The 24,528-nt window shown below is 44.6% G+C and overlaps 2 protein-coding genes across 3 annotated transcripts in view; one reads left to right on the top strand and one right to left on the bottom strand.

Moving 5' to 3' along the window:
- Positions 1 to 24,528, top strand: part of LOC137632303 (prolyl 3-hydroxylase 1-like) — a 254,231-nt gene that overhangs the window by 168,472 nt on the left and 61,231 nt on the right. Inside the window, exon 8 of one of the 2 annotated variants that reach the window (XM_068364219.1) lies at positions 858 to 1,064. In XM_068364219.1, the coding sequence (XP_068220320.1) occupies positions 858 to 1,064 (207 nt within the window). Of the gene's footprint in view, positions 1 to 830; positions 1,065 to 24,528 lie in introns of both variants that reach the window. The other variant, XM_068364218.1, reaches the window with a different exon arrangement.
- Positions 1 to 24,528, bottom strand: part of LOC137632306 (uncharacterized) — a 76,739-nt gene that overhangs the window by 25,792 nt on the left and 26,419 nt on the right. The window lies entirely within an intron of this gene.

The following is a 24,528-nucleotide window of genomic DNA, read 5'->3' as shown; positions in this document are numbered from 1 at the left end:
TTCTTTGTTTACATGGAGTACTAAGTACCTGCTCGACAGATGGCGCTGTTGATGTACACCCCCTCCTGCATAGCGATCGCTGGCGTATTTTGACCGTATAGTTTTTCTGTCGGGCAGCAGAGCTGCAGCTTATATAATCACCGGCTAAGTTTAATATTGAAAAATGATCTTTGGCTTAACTAGTTACGCAGCGAACAGTATGCTCAATTCAAAATCGGGGCCAGGGGTTTGTATTTAACAAGCAAAAAAAAAAAAAAAAAATAGGAATTATAATTCCATAAGTAGTCAACATGTATATATTATTTAAGATCAAATAAGTAAATGAAAAGCTTTTTCTTGCAAAGTGGAGAGCATATTTTTTCCTTGATCTAGCAGAAGTATTTCCATATCGTATTTATAATCTTTTGTAAATATTTTATACTATAAAGAACACTATAATTACAAAATCCCGCAATTGACACCCAAGACAAATACTTTCAGTCTTGGACGACAAAGAGACTACTGCTCAAGGGATTTAGGTCAAAGGCCTTTTGTTCATTTTTTTCACACGACAAAAAATATGCTCTTCAATTATTAAGGCCACAAATGGACTCACAGGACAAGTGATTAAATTATTGGACAAATAAAGACTGCTACCAAATATTCTTATGTTATAAGTGTCTCATACTGAACTAGGGATATCTATATGACTGCTACTTAACTGGGAAAATTAAAAATCATGTAGCAATAATTTTCCTCATAAATTAACATTGCTTAATGTTCTTTGGCCTTAGAGACAGACCCGAGGGACATATTTCTTCTTTCTGTTCCTTTTGTATATATACTTACAGTTTGCTTCATCTGCTTCATCCAAAAAGAATACTAGCAAGGAGCTTAGGGCTAAAAGACTAACAGAAAAAGCTCGTGCCTTGAAGAAAGAAGTGGAGGAGAATCAGTTCAAGAATATCTCGCAGGTGGGAATCCAGGTTACCATGAGAGAGCAAGAACTGGGTGGGAGGAATCGAGTGGTAGCAGATGGATTTGCAAGACATTTGGAGTGCATGGTATTAACAGAACTTATAAAGGTAAGTACAAGTTAGTATTTTAATGAATTTTTATAATAGTTTGTTTAAATTGCTGAATTAATCCATAATGATAGCTTATGATGATGATATTAGTGAAACCAGTTGTTTACTTTTAGATGCAGCTTATTCCAATAAAATAGACATTCCTTTAGTTTACATTTGTAAGAGATTTTGTCACCCTTAGCACCCTATCACAACTATAATCTTCAAATAGTAGCAAAACCTTCATTACATAAAAATGAAAAATGTAAGGAATACTTGTATTTTTCCCAACGATACAAACCTTGACCTCATTATTAGGGAATATACTTTTGGCGAAGCTGGAAGACTAGCCATAAGACTTTTAGCAAGGTGTAACTACCCCACCACAGTTAGCAAGGGGTAGGAGGTAGTATCGGCCACCCCGCTCACACACACACAAACCCTGTGTTCTCTCGTCACTTTCGATTGCAGGCAGAACAAATTTGTATAAAGAGCTCAAGGTTTGTATTGTTAAGAAAAATACAAATTATTCTTAAATCTATTCATTGTTCTATCAGTAATACAAACACTTTTGCTCTTTAATAACAAAGACTCACCCTAAGGTGGGTGGAAGTTCTAACCAACTGGCTGATCTTTGACCTATGGATTCCTCCTTCACCCTGGCACTTACACTAAATCTATGTGCATTTGAGCTCTTCAGCAGCCTGAGAAATCCTTGTGATTGTAAGATACTAGCAATATGACTGGTCTAGGCAAGAATTCTCAGAAGTACTTGGACTTCCTTGACCAAACCATATACAGTACATTACCCAATTCCCACCTTGCAAAGGGGATATGGGGACGTAACAAATATATATGCATATACAGGTATCAAGTCACACAACAGAAATGGTTATTACCTGCAGACAGGAGGCCAGCTTGTAGAGTACCTAAGATCCTCAGATACTGTTCCCAAAAAGGGGACGATAAATGAAACGAGCCAGTCATTCTTATCATTCACCCCAGACTTAATCTCAGGTAACCTCTGTCCTCTACCATCTGCTACATGTCCATCAAGCTTGACGTGTTTAAATTAATTGAGTTGCAGCCACCAAGTCATGCAGGTAGAGGGTGGTGAAGGTCATTCATCTGACTCTTTCACACATCCACTTGCAGGACCTATGCCACAGAGTAGTTCTTCTTGAGTGCTAGGGACACACTAAAGCCCTTAACATCTTAAGCTCTCGATTTCCTCACCTGTGGTGAAGAATCGGGATTCAGGACACATTCTATGACCTTTCGAATTCAAGCTGAAATCGTGTTCTTGACGATTTTTCTCTCAACCTTCCCCGAGCTGAAGAGCAATCTGCTCACATGGGGATGAGCTCATGCAGTTCTTTTGATGTAACACCTCAAATCCCTTACTGGACACAGTAGAAGTTGATCTGGGTTATCGGTTACTTTACGAAGACTCTCAATCCAGAAAGGCCCGAATCTAGGATCCGCTACTCCCGAATTTTGAGTCTTGGCGATAAACTCGGGGACGAAACTGAGCATTACCTGTCCCCATTATTTATTATTATTAATTATTAATTATAATTATTATCATTGTTGTTGTTGTTGTTGTTGTTGTTACTACTACTACTACTACTACTACTACTACTACTACTACTTGGTAAGCTACAACTCTAGTTGGAAAAGCAGGATGCTATACGCCCAGGGGCTCCAACAGGGAAATAGCCCAGAGAGGACAGGAAAAAAAAAGGAAAAAATAAAATATTTTAAAAACAGTAACAGCATTAAAACAAATATTTCCTATATAGACTATAAAAACTTTAACAAAACAAGAGGAAGAGAAATAATATAGAATAGCATCCCCAAGTGTACCCTCCAGTAAGAGAACTCTAACCCAAGACAGTGGAGGACCGTGGTACAGAGGTTATGGCACTACCCAAGACTAAAGAACAATGGTTTGATTTTGGAGTGTCCTTCTCCTCTAAGAGCTGCTTGCCCTAGCTAAAGAGCCTCTTCTACCCTTACCAAGAGGAAAGTGGCCACTGAACAAATACAGTGCAGTAGTTAACCCCTTGAGAAGATGAATTGTTGCATAATCTCAAGTGTTGTCAGGTGTATGAAGATGGAAGAGAATATGTAAAGAATAGGCCAGACTATTTGGTGTATGTGTAGGCAAAGAGAAAATGAACCGTAACCAGAAAGAAGGATCCAATGTAGTACTGTCTGGTCAGTAAAAGGACCCCATAACTCTCTAGTGGTAGTATTTCAACGGGTGGCTGGTGCATTGGCCAACCTACTACCCTGATTGGGAGACATTGTAGGGAAGACCGTTCAGTTCACTTACTCTCTTGGCTGAAGCCAAAGCGAGTAGGAAGACCCTTTTCAGTGTCAAGTGAAGATCTGATGCCAACACAACAGCTCGTGAGGAGCCTCTCTTAGTGATCATAACACACGTACGACGTCCCATGGAGGGGGTCCACCTTCCCGACTGAGGACAAGAAAGCTTGAAACTTCGTGGGAGGAGAGGTGTCTCCAACGATGTGAAAATATGAAATCCTTTCTGGTTAAAGGCAAGGCACAAGGTTGAGCGATAGCCTTTCACTACCAATACTGAAAGGAGTTTTTTCTCTCGAGGGTATATAAGAAACTCTGCTATCACTGGGATAGTGGCATTGAGAGGAGAGATACCCCTTCCACTACACCAACCATAGAAGACTGCCCACTTTGCCTGGTACACAGCAGCTTTAGATTCCTGGAGGTATCTAGAAATCTTTTTCACAACATGTGAAAAACCTCTCTTCATGGCAAGATGCTAGATGACCTTCAGGCATGAAGATGTAAGGATTCTATGCTTTGTGGTAAATCTCTGAGTGTCCATGTCTGAGTAGATCGTGACGTGGAGGGAGTTATTCTCGAGACTTCTGTTAGCAAGTGAAGGAGGTCTGGAATCCATTCTGCATGATGCCATAGCGGAGTGACTAGGGTCAATGCAAGGTTGGTAGATGTTTGTACCATGTTGAGAACTCTTCTCATCAGGCAAATTAGAGGGATTGGGTGGACAATGATGTTGTCCCAATGTTATTGGAACACGTTCTGCCAGAGAGCTCGAGGGGATATCGCAAACAAGTCCATGGGTCCATGGTTAGGGAACCCCACAAAGTCAGGACTTCGTTGGCTACTAGACGATTCAAGTACCACTCTGAGCCCACTATATGAGGCACTCTGCTCAGGTTGTCCACGAGCACATTATTTTTGCTTGGAATGAAGCAAGCCAATAGGGACACCAAGTTGTCATCTGTCCATCGTAGCATCTCTACTGCTAGATGGCAAAGGTGATGAGAAAAGGTACCGCCTTGCTTATTTTCAAATGTCACCACCGTGGTGTTGTTGCTCATCAACACCATGGAGTGACCTGTCAGGAGCTGATGAAATTGTCGCAGGGCCAAAAAGGCTGGCCTCATTTTTAGGTTTATGTGCAGCATACTTTCACACTCTGACCAGAGCCCTGAGGTCATATTATGCAGCAAGTGGGCCCAGCCCACCCTTCTTTTGATGCATCTGTGAAGAGCATCAATTCTGGAGGGGGGGGAGGGTCCAATAGGAACCAACAGCTCCAGAGAGTCCTTGTGCTGAGTTCAACTGGACTTTAGCCGCTACTGGAGAGATCGTAACCGCAGATGGTCGTTGGCTACTAGACATTGCAGGGAAGACAGGTGTCCTATGAGTCGTAGCCATTGCTGTGCTGGAAGCGAGTCTCGCTGGAAGAAGAGGCTTTCTACCTATTCTAGTCTCTCGATTCTGTTGTTGAGGGAAAGACTTTCCCTAACCTGGTGTCCAGCAGCATTCCCAGGTATACCAGTCTCCGTGATAGTTGCAAGGAGAACTTCTCGTGATTTACCATGAACTCCAAATGGGAAAAAACTCGAGAAGCTTGTCTCGGTGTTGGAGAAGGGTAGTCATCGAGTCTGCTAGGGTCAACCAATCATCCAGGTATCTCAACAGACGATTGATTGATTGATTGATTCAAAGTTTTCAGGCATCCTGACATCTGAGGTCATTGACGCCGGTAACATTTAATTCATGTATACAAAAATAAAAGATAAAATAAAATAAAAAATAAAAGAGTATTCAATTAAAATCATAAAAGTTGAATGTAATAAAAGTTAAATATTTTTCAGAAGACCTGCTTCTGAAATAAATCTAAAAATGCCACTTGCATGGTAGGACACATCATTTCCAAGAATCTTGGCAAGGATGAACCTGCCACCCTCACCTCGAGCCTCAAACAAATATCTATTCCGCAAGTTGTTATAATTGGGGCATTCGGTCAACAAATGCCTTACTGTTAGAGGTACTACACAGTCGTCACAATATGGTTGGTGTTGGCTCTTCAGCAAAAACTCGTGTGTAAACCGAGTGTGACCAATACGGAGACGACAAAGAGACGTCTCCCATTTTCGGGGCATCATATTATACCTCCAAGGAGATATGTCATTTGTTATCTCTCGCATTTTATTGCCATCTTGACTATCCCATTGCTGTTGCCATTTATTGCAAACCAATTTCTTGATGTCAGGTAAGAAATCATCACAGGGAATGGGATACCTTCTTGGCAGCAACTCTGATGCAGCCTCCTTAGCCAGTGAATCTGCCTTCTCATTCCCAGACACACCTACATGTGCTGGAACCCAACAAAATTGAACTGTTATACCTCTCCGTCCAATTATGAAAAGCCATTCTAAAATCTTTAAAACTAAAGGGTTATTAGAATTAAAAACTTCCATAGCTTGAAGGACACTCCTTGCATCACTAAAAATTGTAAAATTACCCTCCTTCTCCAACGCTATTTTCTCAATAGCGGTTAATATGCCATACAGTTCGGCAGTAAATATGGAAGCGGTCAGAGGAAGTGCACCTCTACAATTAAAACCATTACTATGTACTCCAAATCCAACGCCAGCATCAGATTTGGAGCCATCAGTATAGATAAAAGTTGATCCTCTATGTTCTCTAACATGTTCATTAAAAAGAGACCTGGCTTCTAGGTCTGACATATTCTTCTTATCTCCAATAAAATATTTACAAAAAGATATCTCTGGTAACTTCCATGGAGGCGTTGGTGATACCTTGAATGGAAGTACCTTATTTCTAATTAAATCCAGACTATTTAATAATCGTTTCACCCGAAAGCCATAAGGTTGAGGAGATTTTGGGTGCAACTCAAAGTATGATGCGTGTCTTACAAGGCTTGCAGTCTGAAAGGCGAGAGAGTTAGGGAGTCTTTGCAATCTAAACCAATACCGAAGAATGGAAGACATTCGGTATAGGTCTAGAGGTAACTCTCCAGCATCAACAAGGAGACTTGGGATAGGCGAGGTTTTAAAAGCTCCAGTAGACAATCTAATACCTGCATGATGTATCGAGTCTAATATTTTTAACCGGCTTGGGGTGGCTGAAGAATATACCTCACAACCATAACTAATTTTGGAAAAAATCAAGGCCTTGTATAATTTTAAAATAGTATTGCGGTCTGCCCCCCACGATGTATAGGACAATACTTTTAAGATATTCAGAGCTTCAACACATTTAGCTTTTAATGCTTTTAAGTGAGAAACCCATGTCAGCCTACAATCAAATATCAAACCTAAAAATTTAGCTTCTCTTGCACATGGTATCCGTTGACCTTTAATGTATATATCCGGGTCTGGATGTACTCCCCGGATACGACAAAAATGGACAACGGTAGTTTTACTTGTCGAGAACTTAAATCCATTCATGTCAGCCCACTGGATAATTTTATCAATAGAGTGTTGGATTTTTCTCTCAACCATTGCCATTCTAGTGCCAGCAAATGATATTGAGAGATCATCCACAAATAATGTTGAGAGAACATCCTGGGGAATGGCTTTGGATATCCCATTAATTGCTAGTGCAAAAAGGGTTACACTCAGCACACTACCCTGAGGAACTCCTTCTTCCTGGCACTTACTCTCAGATAGTGTTTCCCCAACTCTCACTTGAAAAACTCTACGTGAAAGAAATGCCTGAATAAATAGTGGCAGCTCTCCTCTCAATCCCAATTCATGAATGGTTTTAAGTATACCATATCTCCATGTGGTATCATATGCCTTTTCAAGGTCAAAAAATACTGTAACATGGTGCTGTTTGGAAGCAAAGGCTTCACAAATAGAAGACTCTAGTCGTATCAACACATCAGTCGTTGAGTGCATTTTTCGGAATCCACATTGAATCGGTGATAAAATACCTTTCTTTTCAAGGTACCATATCAGCCTTGCATTGACCATCTTCTCCATGATTTTACATAAACAAGATGTCAATGCAATAGGACGATAGTTTGCTGCTAAAAACTTGTCTTTACCGGGTTTTAAAAAGGCTAAAATAATGGCTAGTTCCCAAACACTTGGGTAACTATGATCATGCCATATTCTATTAATAATACTTAAAATAAATAGCTTTGTATTAAAATGTACATGTTTAATCATTGCATATGGAATTCCATCGGGTCCAGGGGCTGTATCGTTGCAATGAGCAAGTGCGGAATCAAATTCTCTTTCAGTGAAAGGAGAATTATACGACTCTTCCCTTCTTGTTGCAAAATTTAAAATTTTCTTTTCTTCAGCGCTCCTATACTGGTGACCAGGGGCTCCTTCACACTTGCTGGATACATTTGAAAAATGATTAGCCAGGGCATTGCTAACTTCCTTTGCTTCAGTTACATACTGGCCATTCACCTTCAACACTGGTGGTGGGTTGGGGGTGAATTTGCCAGCTATCTTTTTTACTTTTCTCCACACAGAAGATGGTGGTGTTCTACTGTTAATGGAGGAAACAAAAGACATCCATGACTGGCGCCTTGCTTCTTTCATGGCACGACGGAACTGTGCTCTACATTTCTTGTACATAATTAAATTCTCATCAGTTCTGCGTCTACGCAATCGTGTTAAAGATCTTCTTGTGGCTCTGTGCAGGGCAGTTAGTTCTGAAGACCACCACGGGACTGGTCGTCGTTTGAATAACCCTGTTGTTTTTGGAATTGAATTGACTCCTGCTGTATGGAGAGTTCCATTCAGTAAGTCTATGGCATCATCGATATTTTCAACTTGTCCTGCATCCCCCTCAATTTCGCTTAGCTCACGAAATTTACCCCAGTCCGCCTTGTCAAGATTCCATCGTGGCGATCCCTGTAAAGGTGGACCATTGTTGGTGTTTATAATGATTGGTGCGTGATCACTAGTATGCCAATCATCTAATGTTCTCCAATCGAAGTCTATTAGGCAATTAGAGCTTACGATTGCTAGGTCAATACATGACAAGGTACCTGTCTGGACATGAAAGTGTGTGGGCTCTCCTGTATTAAGGAGTCCCACATCTTCATTTTCCACAATTGATGATATGATATTTCCCCTCGTGTTTGCTAAAACATCACCCCACAAAGGATGTCTACCATTCAAATCTCCAAGTAAAAGAAAAGGTTGAGGGAGTTGTTGAATCACCTCCACTAAGTTGTCATACAAAATGTTATCATTTGGAGGCAAGTACAGAGAACAAATTGTATATTTTCGCCCTATGTCGATCTGTACAACCACTGCCTGCAGAGGTGTACGAATAGACAGAGAAACTTGGGGAACATCTCGACGAACGTATATGAGACTTCCGCCATGGCTCCCCACTTGGTGATCATATGGTGTCCTATAACTAATGTATTCGCGAGGACATGGGGTATTATGATCAAGTTTGCTCTCCTGTAGACAAATAATTATGGGGGAATGCTCATGAATAAGGAGCTTAAGTTCTTCATATTTGGCCCTTAAACCCTGACAATTCCATTGCAAAATGGAGGAAAAAACTATGGTTTATAATTTGGTAGACCCCTTGGATGGAGTCTTCCCATTAGCAGTTTTTGATCTAACACTATTTTTAGGTGGTTTTATTAAAGAAGGTCTTGATAGATTGGGTTTAGAATTTATGATTTTCTTTTTGTCTTTTTGATCTGATTGTTGAGGAGGTTGGTGGACCTCCACTTGAATTTCCGATTTATTTAAATTGACTTCCAGATCAGAAATATCAACAGACAAATCATCATATTTATTTGACGTCGTAATTTTGATATTTCTTATGGAAGGGGGTGAGAGAGATGGAGGTCTCTCTCTTTTCCGATTAGTAGGTTTTGAGCTACCAGGTTTTTGCACCTTCCCCAATACAGGTGCACCTGGTAACTTAGTGTCAGGTGGCATCTCCATCAAATCAGGCAAGGACATGGCCTGGGAGAGGTTAGTACTAATGTTAGTAATGGGGGACGAAGGCTGTACAGAAATGGGCAATGACCCATTTTTAATACGCTGTGGCAAAGCCTCAGAAGGCAATACGATTACTTTGTCATGCAGTACTTTATCATCAGAGGTTGTATTTCTTTTCTTAGAATTACTGGCAGTGCTAGGTGGGGTTGCTGTCTCCTGTGGTAAATTTACCTTTGATTTTAAGGCCTTTGCATAGCTGGTTGATTTATTCAACATTCTTTTAGCATGTCCCACACTTATGTGTTCTAAACTTGATTTGTTTAGGGCAGCTTCCTCCAACTTATACAGTTCGCATATCCTATCAGTTGATTTATGATTCAAATTGCAATTTGAACACCTGGCCTCAAGTGTACATTCTCCATGATAAGTTTTGGAGCAAATACCACACATTTTTCCATTTTTGCAAACTTTGGATGGGTGTCCAAATTTAAAACAATTAAAACATTGCAGGGGCTTTTGTTTGAAAGGTCGAACTTTAATCCTTTCATTTTCAATAAAAATATGGAAAGGTACATCAGCATCCTGGAAAGTAAGTATAATCATTGAAGTTCCAGGAACCTTATGCACTTTCCATACATTTAATGGACACATAGAAAGTATCTCCTCCTCTGTAAATTCGTATAGGTCCTTATTAAAGACCACTCCCCTTCCATAACTAAAATTTAGATGAGGTTTCATTTCCAATGTAATTTCATCACTGCCTGTCTGTAAGTTAGACAGTATTGCAGACTGAGTCGAAGATTTGGCATGGATGAGATAACTGTTCTTCCCAAAACGAGATATATCTCCAGGTGCTATGGTTCCTACTTTTTTTTGGATAAACTTACATATCTTAAAATAATTCCCTATTATCCCTTTAGGTTCAGCTAAGAGCCACATAGGTGGTTTGGGTTTTCTCTGTGAAGGCATGGGTACATTTCTATCTTTTTCAAACCAATCAGCAGGTTTGTACACATCCAATTCCTTTGGGACCTTATCACAAAGAGCTCCCATGATGTTCAATTCGTTAATTTTGATACTACTAATATTACTTATGGCATTAAACGCTTCATCATGACTTTCAAAAGATATCCAAGAGTCCCATTTTTCATCTCCAAGTCGCATCTGTATTTCCTTTATCAATCCATAGCACTCAAATGCTCTATATATATCATCATAATTTGTCTCTAATGGGATTTGGGAAACATGAAGGAATCGTAGTTTCCCTGTGTTACCCAAATTGCTAGATTTTTTAACATCAGTAGAGTGGTCCTTTTTAGTTCGAAGGTCGTCAACAGAGTTTTCCTTAATTTCAGTAGCAGAAGTCGTCAACAGTGCCGGGGGGGAGTCAGCAAATCCAGGGGATGGGGAGTCAGTATTTGAAGGGTCCATATTTAAGGGAGGGATTTTCAGGTTTTTTGTTGTTTTGTTGGGGTACCTGCTTGAGAATTATAAGAAAGTATCATACGTTGGAAAGGAAATTTGCATTCGCCACTATCGGCACAATGAGAGTATATTTCCCCGATGGTCCACTCCATACCCTACCCGAAGGATAGCATCAAAACAGATATAGAGGCACAGGTGTAAGCTAAACCCGCCTGTTAGGACTGAGACCAAAGTAATATGGAATCATCCTCCCCATATCTGTAATGATGGGCTTCCGGCCAAAAGCCAAGAGTCCCACCTCAAGGATTGGATCCCCCTGGATTCCGATGACCCAACCCTTGAGAGTAGTTCCGCCAAAAAGGTCCAAACCATCTTTGGGATGGCTGAGATCATCCAATACTCTCATATATAGCTTTGAATGCGAATACCTCCCAACCGTGATCCCTTCTCCCATTCATCTAAGCAGGCAGTAATAACGAATGTGGAAATATCCACGCCATTTAAATAAAATAGAAAAAAAATAGATAAAAAAATAAATGAACAAATAAAATAAATAAATATATATATATGCATACATCTACATATATATATATAACTAAGAAAAATAATAATCATAGAGATAGGACAGCAAGATGAAAGAAAGGAAATTTGATAAAATTAGGAGAAGGTCGAAGTAATATTAAGCAGAAGAAAAAGATGAAAGAGAGAAATTTAGATTCGAACTGGGGGAGCAATTTCCCGAAGTTCGAGAGCCCTCTTGCCCGTCACCAAGATTCAGCACGGGAATGAAATGCCGTGCTGAAGCTCAATGACTTCATCAAGGCATTCTCTCATTAAGAGGGACTCAACAGACGAATGCCGATCCTGTGGACCCATGTTGACAGAGAAGACCCTTGTGAAAACCTGAGGCGTTGTTGACAGGCCCATTCACCCCAGACTAACCCAAGTAACCTCAGCCCTCAACAACTTGTCCATCAAGGAGCTCGAGGTATTTAGACCACTTAGTGTGCAGCCACCACAGGCCCAATGGAAAATATTTCCATGTTCCTGTGGGTTACGCCCTACAAGTAGTGGGCGGTAAAGGTTGTTGGACGCTTCCACAAGCCCACTTGCAGTACCTGCACCACAGAGTAGTCTTTCTTAACCCTGGATAGGTACGCTCCTCGGACACCCCTTTAAGGGTATACTCGGTCGCGCACGACCCCGACGCAAAAAAAAATTCTTGAAAAATCAGTTTTTGCAGTAACCTCCTTTTTTTTTCGCCAAAAAAACTTCAATGAATGCTTAAAACAACTGTAAAGATAAATACTACTCATCTGCAGAAAAACTATTTATTATAAATATTTTAAAAAATTAAGTAAAAAAAAAAAAAGACCTTACATAAAAATTCATAAAAAAAAAATTTATACATATATACACAAATCCTTTTAGGAATTGATTCTTGAATGTTTAGGACACATCTTGATGTATTTTGGATGAAGTCGGACCCATGGAGGTGAAGATCTGAAATGAGAAAAAAAGGGTAACTTTTTTTGGCCAAAAAAATTTGTCCAAATTTCATGAATTTTTTTGGTTACCCAAATGAAATAGGAAGTGGCTATTTTTTTAAGGGAATAAACATATGTTATCCTAAAATAGAAATATGTAAAAAAAATCTTCATTATCTTGTAAATTACATTTATATCAAGGGCCATATCTAAAGGTAATTTTTTGAGTACTTGGAAATTTCGTAAAAAAATACATATATTTAATATATATGATATTTATGCAGGTAAAAATATACCAAAATATCACAAATTCTATGGGGAACAAGAATATATATAGATAGGGCAACTTACGCTTCGGATATGTCCACAAAATGGCCGCCAACCACACTGACTCAGACTCCCTAATCTGCCACTTGAAATGTAGGAAGGGTATGTCAATTTCAAGGTGTTATTTACTAATTGAATTATTCTTGGATAAGCATAAAAATTGTATGGTGGATTGCTGGATAATTGTCGATTATTTTACGACTATAAAATTAGAATTCTGACCCAAAAAAAATTTTTTGAAGGGAAATAAAATCGAAAAAAAAAATGTAAAACAATATATTTTAGCTAAAAAAATTTGATGATATTCAATCAAAAAAGAAGTAAACAAAATTTTCCGACAAATAAACATCTAAATGAATCATTACTCTGTGATAGTTCCTTAGTACATAGTAATTTTGAAAGAAATGGGAAAAAACGAAAAAGTGGCAATCGCAGGAAAATCAAACACATACCTATATATACGCCATATCTGGCTAAAAAAAAAGATAGCCATGGATAGCCAGATCATCTAGAAACACTTTCCAACACTATAAAAATATAAGTTTTGCGACACTACTTGCCAATTCCTTACGGTAACATGACTAAGCAAAAAAATGCTAAACAAATAAAAAGGGGCACTCGCGGAAAAATGGCCAACATTCTAATATACGGCATTTCAGAAAAAAAAAAAAAATTTCAGCCACGTGCTAGGCAAACCATCAAGGCACATTTTCCGACAAATAAACATCTAAATGAATCATTACTCTGTGATAGTTTCTTAGTACGTAGTAATTTTGAAAGAAATGAAAAAAAACGAAAAAATGGCAATCACAGGAAAATCGAACACATACCTATATATACGCCATATCTGCCTAAAAAAAAAGATAGGCATGGATAGCCAGATCATCTAAAAACACTTTCCAACACTATAAAAATATAAGTTTTGCGACACTACTTGCCAATTCCTTACGGTAACATGACTAAGCTAAAAAATGCAAAACAAATAAAAAGGGGCACTCGCGGAGAAATGGCCATTCCAATATACGGCATTTCAGAAAAAAAAAATTTCAGCCATGTGCTAGGCAAACCATCAAGGCACATTTTCCGACAAATAAACATCTAAATGAATCATTACTCTGTGATAGTTCCTTAGTACGTAGTAATTTTGAAAGAAATGGGAAAAAACGAAAAAATGGCAATCACAGGAAAATCGAACACATACCTATATATACGCCATATCTGGCTAAAAACAAGATAAGCATGGGTAGCCAGATCATCTAGAAACACTTTCCAACACTATAAAAATGTAAGTTTTGCGACACTACTTGCCAATTCCTTACGGTAACATGACTAAGCAAAAAAATGCAAAACAAATAAAAAGGGACACTCGCAGAAAATTGGCCAACATTCTAACATACGCATTTCAGAAAAAAAAAATTTCAGCCACGTGCTAGGCAAACCATCAAGGCATATTTTCCGACAAATAAACATCTAAATGAATCATTACTCTGTGATAGTTCCTTAGTACGTAGTAATTTTGAAAGAAATGGGAAAAAATGAAAAAATGGCAATCACAGGAAAATCGAACACATACCTATATATACGCTATATCTGGCTAAAAAAAAAGATAGACATGGGTAGCCAGATCATCTAGAAATACTTTCCAACACTATAAAAATATAAGTTTTGCGACACTACTTGCCAATTCCTTACGGTAACATGACTAAGCAAAAAAATGACATTCGAAGATAATTTGTATTTTTCCTAACCATACAAACCTTAGCTATTTACACAGGGTTTACCTTTTAGCGCAGCTGAAATGGCGAGCCATTAGAATTTAACGAGGGTGTATTACCCCCGCGCTAGTTAGCGGGGGGGGGTAGGGGAGTGGTAGCTAGCTACCCCTCCTCCCCCTCACACACAGGTGAATACTCACTTTCACTTAGAGGTAGGACTTGTCTTGGGGGACAGGGCTGGCGGGCAAATGTGTGTAAATAGCTAAGGTTTGTATGGTTAGGAAAAATACAAATTATCTTCGAATTTGTCATTTGTTCCGTAACCGAAATACAAACCACGCTATTTACACAGGGTGACTTACCCCTTAGGTAGGGTGGAAAGTCCCCAGCCATACTGGCTTTGGCTTTACCCGGGGACTCGGAATCCGAGTGAGTAGCACTCGATAAAAGGAGTCCCTGCACCTCACAAGTTCCTTGCTTTGCAAGGAACCATGTGGCCTACGTAAGCTTGTGTGTGAAAGAAGAAGTGTGACCCGTCCTAGGCAGTTGACCTGGAGTTCCAGAAGGAACTCTGGGTTAGGACGTTCCCAATACCACCTCGTCAGGGTATGGGGGACGCGACAGTATTGACTCAATACTCGGAACACAAGGAAGCATGGTTTACCTGCAGAGGTTCGAGGTCAGCTATGCAGAGACCAGGATGCTGCTTCCCCGTAGAGGGGATGATGAAGAAAAAAGTAAGGGCCAGACATACTTCCTTCGTTCATGCAGACTAAAACCTGATAACAATGCCCTCAACCTTCTGCTACCTGTCCAAAAAGGAGCCTGAGGTTAGACCAGCTGTTGTGTAGCCATCACAGAACGATAGAAAACGTATCGAGACTCCTGTGGGTCACGCCCTGCAGGAAGCGGGCTGCGAAGGTCATTAGACGCTTCCAGACTCCAGCTTGTAGCACCTGCGTCACAGTAGTATTACTCGAAGGCGAGGGACGTTGCGATGTATCCAACATCGTGCTGTAGGGCGACGTGACGGGGGAGGGTCTGGAGACAGGTCGAGATGAATGTCCTTGAGTCCGGGCTGAAGAGGTATACTGGTGACTCTCCCCCATGTCCTCCTTGTGCTCCCAAATCGGCTGCAACTGAGGACAAACTGCAGCTTTTCCCAGCGGTAACCTCTCGATTCCTTTACTGGCAAGAAAGAGAAGGTCTTGGGACATCAGATACAGAATGGAGACTTGAAATCTTGAATGAATCGGACCGAAGGGCCGGGACCCCCAGATTCTGAGTCTAACCAACAACTCAGGAGCGAGCCTGAATGTTGCCTTCCCCTCTTCCTTAGAAAGGGGGGAGTCGTAAGAAACCAAGAAGATTGCTTACACAATGGCCGTGGCCAGAGTGAGCAGGAGACCCAAGGCGGAATACAATCCGAGGCCTGTCGTAAAGGGTCTTGAGAAGATCTCTTAAAGGACTAAAAGTCAGAGCCATGCTCCAAGTTGGAGGTCTTCCTCCGACTAGGGCAGGGACGATCGTAGCTTCGCATGAGCGAGGATAGATCCAGCGGGCAGGAAATAGTTATTCCTTTAAGCCTGAAGGTCAGGGAAAGGCTGAGCGACAGGCTTCATTGCCGAGAGCGGAAAGGACTTTCCTCCCGCCGAAAGGCAATAAGACCGTTAATGCTAGAGAAGAGGCCTCAAGGGAAGAGGTATATCTCCCACGGCACCAACCACCTTAGACTCTTCACTTTGCCTGGGAGACCCCTGTGGATGACTATCGCAGATGACGCGACCTCCGTACCGCGACTGTAGCGGGTTGTCTCTTCTTGAAGAGGAGGCATAGTGTCTCCAGGCATGAAGCCGAAGCGACGCCCCGGTTCGGGAGAGATGTCGCAGTGTGGTTGCTTGAGTAGTCTGCGCCGTGGGAGAAGCTCTCCCGGGAGTTCCGTCAGAGGAAGCAGAGGGTCCAGAAACCGTTCTGCGCATAGTCCCAGTGGAGCTCTCCCATTGAAAGGTTGACAGACAACCTGGTCTTGTTGAGACCCATTGTCCACAGACAAAAGGGAGGGAAGACGCAGGCGTCGAAGTTGTCCCACCATCACCGGAATGCATCTTGCCAGAGTCTCGGGGTCTGAGACTGGGGGGAAGAATAGCGGAAGCTTGAGGTTCCAAGCTGTCGCGATCAGGTCCCCCAGACCAGTACTTGCTGGTTACCCAAGGTCAAAGACCCCCAGGTACACACTCTCTACGAGGCTCTGCTCGGATGGTCTGAGAGAACATTCCCCTGCCTGGAATGAGAGAGCCGATGGTGGTATTGGGAGAATCTCAATCATCCCGGTATCTCTACTGCAAGATGTGAAGGTGTGAAAATGCGTCCCCTGCTGGTTAGAATACGCCAGAATCATGAAGTCGACGCGCACGGGGCGACTCGGCAGGAGCTGTAGGATCTGTAGAGGGGCCAGACTAAGGCCTCTAAGCCTGCCTGAATGATGGAGAGGTATCATTCAGTTCTTGACCATAGGCCTGGACCGGAACATGCCCCCCCCCCCTTTTCTTTGACGAGTCCGAGAACAGCATCAAGAATGTGGGGAAAGGACGAGAATATCCACTACCATCAAGAGGCTCCATAGGTCAACACCCATTGCAGGTCTAATAGTTCCGCTGGTCCCATAGGGGCCAGGAAGTCCGGTTAAACATTGCCTGAAGCCACCGGAACTTGGATCGCCCCAAATAGAACTTATCCTGAGGCGACTGTTCGGACTATAGACGGGTCAATGAGGAAAGAAGAACTAAGAAACGTTCCAAGGTAGGGCTGAAAGCTCTGCTTGACTGAGAACTGGTACTGCGACTCTCCTCAGTCTTGCCACAGTCAACCGAAAGGAAGGCTCGGAGGATGTGGTAACAGAATCTGGCGTCCCCAGGTGGTCACCCATCCAAGTACCGACGTTGCTTAACCTCGCTGGACGGACGAGAAGCGGGGTTTCCAACGTGGTAAGGCCGTCGACTCAATATCATGGCCAGATACTCCAGATGTTGAGGCAGAGGAAGAGAAGGCTCCAAGCAAAATACCATGAGCCCACACTCATGGTAAGCATCCGGAAGCTTGTCCCGGCGCTGAAGAAGGTCGAACCCGAGCCTACCGGAGTTGACCAGCCTTCCAAACAGCAGAGGAGGCGGAAGCCTGCACCTGAGCGGCCAAGAGGAAGGCAGGGAGAGTTCTCTGGGGAAACAAACCTGCTATGCCACGGCGGGATAGCCACACTGCATCATAAGCAGGAATACTTGCAGTCTAGGCTGAATTCGACGAGCACCCTGGAAGATGGAAGGAATGGAAACTGAAAGTACCCGTCCTTCCCATCCAGGGTTTAAGGAGTCCTGTCGCCTCGTTACCAGTCTGATCGATTCTGCTGGTCTACGCTGGCCGAAGTTTGTTCGACAAACTTGATCAGGGCTGAGAGGTCGACTAAGGACATCCCCTCTCAGATCCTTTCTTACAAGAAAGGATCGACTGAGGAGGCCGGGGGTGAAGCCGTCGATGATCCTAAGGAAGACCTTCGCCTAATGTATGGATCATTCTGTCCAACCGGACAACTCTGCTGACGCTATGGCATAGAGGTTCAGAGACACTGAATTCGCTGACAGAGACGGCAGGCGCGATATCCTTGGCTGATCACAGAGATCGTGCGGGAATGGGCATCGGGAAGCTGTCATTCGGATGAGTAACCTTAAGCATCCTCCCAGAGAAAAAACCTGCAATCCTAGAGTTCGTGAACACATTTTAAGACTATGCCCCCCCCGGGGGAGTCTCCCGTGCCATCTGTTCCTGACAGGAGGAAACTGCAATTGGACACCTTGTCCCAGTTGTCGTAGCCGATAAATTAGGCCGACGTGATTGAAAGAAAAGGGCGCTGGAGCCCTGCAGAGTCTGGAAGAAAGCGCCTTGGAGGAGTGAAAACGGAAGTCGATTTCCTCCGCACAGCCGCTGTCCAAGTCTCTGTCCTTGGGCACAAACAAACTCTTTTCAAGGATGGAAGGGTGTCTGAGGTAGTCGACCTCCACAGATGAGACACCCGAAGGAAGCCCTCAGTCAGCGCGTCCAGATGGTACAACATCGAGCTTGTCCGCAAGTTAGATACTTAACGACGAAAGGCCAAGGTGCCTGAGCTCGAGAGGAGGAAAGTACCCATGCTCTTCCTGTAGCTTCCTTGAACCAAACCTCAGGCCATAACCGAGGAGGGAAAGAACCTGGTAAGCTCCCAGAGGAAGGGGTAAGCAGTCACCCTTTGTCCGATGGAGAAATCTCGAACGGAAAGCCCCCCGCCAAAAATCCTTCCAGGGAATGACGGGGAAGGGCTAACCAGGTTCAGGAAAGAGGAGTGTTGCTCAGATCTCCCTTAAGTTTCTCCTATTCTTGCAAGTGCCATGCTCTGTGTTTACGGGGTGAGGCCGTGTTCTGGAAATACGCTCCAGAAGAACTCGCCAGGCTGGCCATGCTGTGAAAACCCCATTGGGAATCATGGTCGCAATCGCCCTGGAGCTCGCGCGACGGTAATTCAAAGATTTTCGCGTGGGCGAACGTGGAAGCGCCCATGCGCGGTAACACAAACGAAGGTGAGCGAAGGAGCGCAGAAGGAGGGCGAGCGTGGTAGGAAGGGCGAGAGCTGGTGGTCGGCGAGCGATAACCCATAGACGAGCAATGGATACTGCAAGAAATAAGCCGACGTTTGTGCGAAGAAACACTGTAGGTTCGCGCGACGGAACACCATCCATCCGCGTGATGGAAAACCGTTGGTTCGCGCGTGGACGAACATTGGAGAGCATGGGCCCGGACGCGCATGAGCGTAGACGTGCAGGCACGTGGACGTGTGGGCGCGCAGGCGAATGGTCACGTGGGTGAGCGGTCGCGCGGGCGAACGGTCACGCGGGCGATCGGTCACGCGGGCGCGCAGGTGAGCAGTCGCGCGGGCGCGCGGCCGCGCGGTCGTGCGGGCGAGCGGTTGCGTGGGCGAGCGGTTGCGCGGGCGAGCGGTTGCGCGGGCGAGCGGTCGCGCGGGCGCGCAGGTGAGCGGTCGCGCGGGCGCGCAGGCGAGCGGTCGTGAGGGTGGGCAGGTGGATGAGCGCGAGTCCGAGGCGGTGAACGCAAGCGTTAGCGCGATGGCGAGGAAACGCGCTACCGCGTGGGCGAGGAAGACCGCTGGCGATATGGATCAACAAGCGATCGGTGGTTAGCTGGTGAGCGCTAACGCGCAGGTTGGCGATAGCACGTTGTGTTATGCCGACGCGATGGTCGAGCAGCATGCGCAGGCGAGCGATCGTGCGTTGGCGAGCAATATGCGAAGGTGAGCGGTCGCGAGCAGCATGTGCAGGAGGGTGATCGCGCGATGGTGATCAGCATGCGCAGATGGGCGGTCGCGCGATGGCGAGCAGCCTCTGCAGGTGGGCGATCGCGCGATGGCTATCAGCATGCTTAGGGTCGCGCGATGGTGATCAGCATCCGCCGTTGAGGGTCGCGCGATGGCGATCAGCATCCGCCGTTGAGGGTCGCGCGATGGCGATCAGCATCCGCCGTTGAGGGTCGCGCGATGGCGATCAGCATCCGCCGTTGAGGGTCGCGCGATGGCGATCAGCATCCGCCGTTGAGGGTCGCGCGATGGCGATCAGCATCCGCCGTTGAGGGTCGCGCGATGGCGATCAGCATCCGCCGTTGAGGGTCGCGCGATGGCGATCAGCATCCGCCGTTGAGGGTCGCGCGATGGCGATCAGCATCCGCCGTTGAGGGTCGCGCGATGGCGATCAGCATCCGCCGTTGAGGGTCGCGCGATGGCGATCAGCATCCGCCGTTGAGGGTCGCGCGATGGCGATCAGCATCCGCCGTTGAGGGTCGCGCGATGGCGATCAGCATCCGCCGTTGAGGGTCGCGCGATGGCGATCAGCATCCGCCGTTGAGGGTCGCGCGATGGCGATCAGCATCCGCAGTTGAGGGTCGCGCGATGGCGATCAGCATCCGCAGTTGAGGGTCGCGCGATGGCGATCAGCATGCGCAGGGGAGCTAGTAGCTGGCGAACCATGTTCCTTCAGAAGAGTTGGAGAACGTTGGCGTGCCGGCTGTAACACACGCGGGCGATCCGGAGATCGCCGAGAGACAGGTGATCGCTGGTGAGCTGATGATCGCTGGCGAGCTGATGATCGCTGACGAGCAGAAGGCTACGCGTGGAAGCCTGCGTATAGAAGAAGAGTCCTTGACCCCGACCTGAACCGAAGTTCTAGATCGTGAGGGCGAACGTGGGAGCACAGGGCGCGTAACAGGAACGGCAGGGATGATCATCATGAAAGCGCTGACGAACAGGAGAGCGCTGATGAGCAGAAGAGCGCCTGTGCGTTAACACTGAGCAGGAGCAGGAGAGAACACAGCAGAAGGGCGCGCAGGGAAACCCTGACACGCAAGGGAAGAACCCCCGTGGGAGGCAACCCTTTGCCCCGAAGGGATCGTTGTCCGCCGGGAGACTTATGTCCGTCGGAAGACCGCTGTCCGTCGGGATGACCGTTGTCCGTCGGGAAGACCGTTGTCCGTCGGGAAGACCGTTGTCCGTCGGGAAGACCGTTGCCCGTCGGAAGACGAGATCAGACTGCTGTCCATTTGCACCAAGGCGGAAGATCGAGAAAAAGGAGTTGTAGGCTGCAAACGGAGATTCAAAAAGGCGCCTCAAGCACCCTTATAGGGAGATGAGAGGCCCTTACGATGAGGCGGACGGTGCGGCGAGGGAGGCCAACAGCAACAGCAACAGAAGAAACCTCCAAAGAGGGGTCTCTATGAGTGTACTCTCTCGCGAACGAAAGAGAAACACTTCGTAGAAGAGACTGGTCAGCAGTGACCTAAAAGAAGCAATCCTCCGAAGAGGAGCTCCTGCAGTTGCCCAGCCCCTTGAGCAAAACTGCAGGTGTGACCGCTCAGCACCAAGAGCATAGTCGCACTAAAAAAGGCAAGAGGAGAACCCTCCATAAGGGGAAAAACTCAAGCCTGGACAGGAAAAAACAAACTTCCCTCGGAAGAAAAGTTACCTGCCCAAGGAGGCAAGCCTCCTGAGAGTTTTAAAATGAACTGGAGAGCTGTCCGTCGTCACGGGAGTACGCCCCTGACGAAAACACAAGGGGGGAGGCAGCAACAGCAGAATCCCCAGGACTCAACAAGACAGCTCACACCGTTGCCATATTACAGAAACGAACTAGATCGGTAGCTAAAAAAATAAAACAAAAAAACATTAGTATACATTCATTCCCCCGGGAAGGCTCCGAAGAGGAATCCCGAGGGAAAGGAAACAAGAATTACACAACAGGCACGTGCCCTCACAACCACTTACACTCACGGAAGGAGAGCTGTAACCAAAACAGAATTATAACAATTATAATTATGTAACTATGTAATTATGTAATTTAAAAATGAATGAACACTAAAGAAAGAACGAAAACCCCGAAAGGAATCGTTCTACAAAGCTGAAAAATCAACAAATACAATTAGATTCATAAACTAATTGAGACAAACGTACGGCGTAGCAACCCCCCCCACACGGAAAGGAAGCTACAAGGGCGTAGTAACACGTAATAAAAGGGTGAACGACCTCAAGAGAGAGAGAGAGAGAGAAAGACATAAGTCAAACTCGATCGCCACCCATAACGCCGTGGCGGCCAACTGCCGAGGACACCACGTAGATAAGTACACTACACACACAAATCTGAAAAGGAAACTTACTGATTTTTATACTCAAATATGTATACAAGCATGAAAACATGTTTACATAAATATTGAGTAAATGAAAAGTAAGCGATTAAGTAAAGACAAAACAAACAATGGCTGCCAAGAGAGGACCAAGACAGAGACGTCTGTCACAGTCCGAGCCAAAAGTGAAAGTGAGTATTCACCTGTGTGTGAGGGGGAGGAGGGGTAGCTAGCTACCACTCCCCTACCCCCCCGCTAACTTGCGCGGGGGTAATACACCCTCGTTAAATTCTAATGGCTCGCCATTTCAGCTGCGCTAAAAGGTAAACCCTGTGTAAATAGCGTGGTTTGTATTTCAGTTACGGAACAAATGCAAAACAAATAAAAAGGGGCACTCGCGGAAAAATGCCCAACATTCTAATATACGGCATCTCAGATAAAAAAAAAAGACATGCACGTGTTAGCCCAACCATCAAGGCACACTTTCTAACACATAAACATGAAAAAAAATCAATAATATACGGCAATTCCTTACTACGTAGTAAATTTTTACAAATATTGAAAAAACACAGAAATTGGCAACCGCAGGAAAATACCCCACAAACCAATATCTACGGCGTATCTGACAAAAACAAAGTCACGCATGGGTAGCCAGATCATCTAGACACACTTTCCAACACTAAAAAAGCAAAAGTTTTGCGATACTATTCGGCAATTTCTTACGGAAAAATGACTTGGCCAAAAAATGAAAAAAAATGAAAAAGGGGCACTCGCGGTAAAATGGTCCTCGTGGTGATGAACGACATTTCAACTAAAAAAAAATCATGCACATGGTAGCCAAACAATCCACCAAGACTTTCCACAACTGATAACCTATACAAGTTGCACCATTCTACGACAATTTCATAATACGTAATAACTTTGATAACTATGCAAATTACCTCAGAAGGGTAAACTCGGTCGCGGTCGACCCCGATGCGTCTCAGAAATCTGGGAAGGAGTACAGCTACAGCGATGCACATCTGGACACTACTAGAGCGTGTAGGCGAGACACAGACTGCAGGTCGATCACCCACAAATTCAGTCACAGGGGTGAGTCACGTGAGAAAAACCTCTTTTGTTTCGACGCTCGGGGTCGCCGACGACCCACCGTACCGTTCCAGGGTTAAACACCAAGGTCACTGCAATACCACTGACGTCATGAGCTCTGGGTCATTTGGTAGGAGGAAGGTCAGCTCTGAGTGCAAATTCAAGGTGTTCCTCGTGATCTTCCTCTTGACCTTCCCAGTGCTGATGCACGAGGGCAAGCTGCTGATGTACTCTTTAGGTAACACCTCGGACTCCTTACTGGACAAAGTAGCAGTTGTCTGGGTCTTCATTTACAGAACGCAGACTCTCTATCCAGAATGGACCGAACCTATGGTCCAGCATACCTGGATTTTGAGTCTTAGCAATAAGCTCAGGGACGAAGTGGAGGATTACTTCTCCCCATCTCCTTGAGTGAGAGACATCAGGAAAAAGCTTAAGCAGCTCACTTACTCTCTTGGCCAAGGCCAAAGCGAGTAGGAATACCGTCTTCCAAGTGAGGTGGCGATCTGTTGCCTGGCATAATGGTTCATAGGAAGGGAGCTCAGGAACTGAAGTACCCAAACCACATTCCAAGGAGGAGGTCTAAGTTCCTACTGGGAACAAGCAATCTCATAGCTTCGTATGAGGAATTATAGTTCCAACGAGGAAGAAATAATTACTCTCAGTTTAAAGGCTAGACTCAAAGCTGAGCGGTAGCCTTTGACTGCCGAAACAGGGAGAAGCATTTCTTCCCAAAGGTGTACAAGAAACTCGGCTATTGTTGGAATAGAGCCATTGAAGGGATCGATACTCCTTCTATGAAACCACCCACAGAAAATAGACTACTTTTCCTGGTAGCCTGAAGCTGTACAGCATCTGAGGTGTCCAGCCATACTTTTCGCAACTCGTTTAAAAAAGAACCTCTGTCTAAGGAGGTGCTGGATAATCTCCAGCCGTGAAGTCAAAGCGAAGTTACGGTTTTGTGGTAGATGTTGTCATGTGGTTGTTAGAGTAGGTAGTGACATGGAGGAAGTTCCCTCAGGATCTCCATGAGGAGATGCAGAAGGTCTGGGAACCATTTTACTTGATGCCATAGCGGAACTATTAGTGTCATTAGCAGGTTCTTGTTTACTACGACCTGGTTGAGGACTTTTCTCAACACACAAAACGGGGGGAATGTGTACACATTTATGTTCTCCCACTGTTGTTGGAATGCATCTTGCCAAAGAGCTTGGGGATCTGGGACTGGGAACAGTATAATGGAAGCATGAAGTTCAAGAACATTGCGAACAGCTCCACGGTCGGGGAACTCCACAAAGTCAAGACTTTGTTGGCCACTAGATGATTCAACGACCACTTGGAGCCCACTATCTGAATTGCTCTGCTCAGATTGTCCCCTAGCACATTCCATTTGCCTGGAATGAAGCGCGCAGGTAGGGTCACCGACTTATCTCCTGCCCATTTGAGTATCTCTACTGCTAGATGACACAGAAACTGCAAA

The sequence above is a fragment of the Palaemon carinicauda genome, chromosome 41, assembly GCF_036898095.1.
Source record: "Palaemon carinicauda isolate YSFRI2023 chromosome 41, ASM3689809v2, whole genome shotgun sequence".
Lineage (NCBI taxonomy): Eukaryota > Metazoa > Arthropoda > Malacostraca > Decapoda > Palaemonidae > Palaemon > Palaemon carinicauda.
The sequence above is the reverse complement of the archived record's forward strand: the minus strand, read 5'-3'. Positions and strand labels throughout refer to the sequence as shown.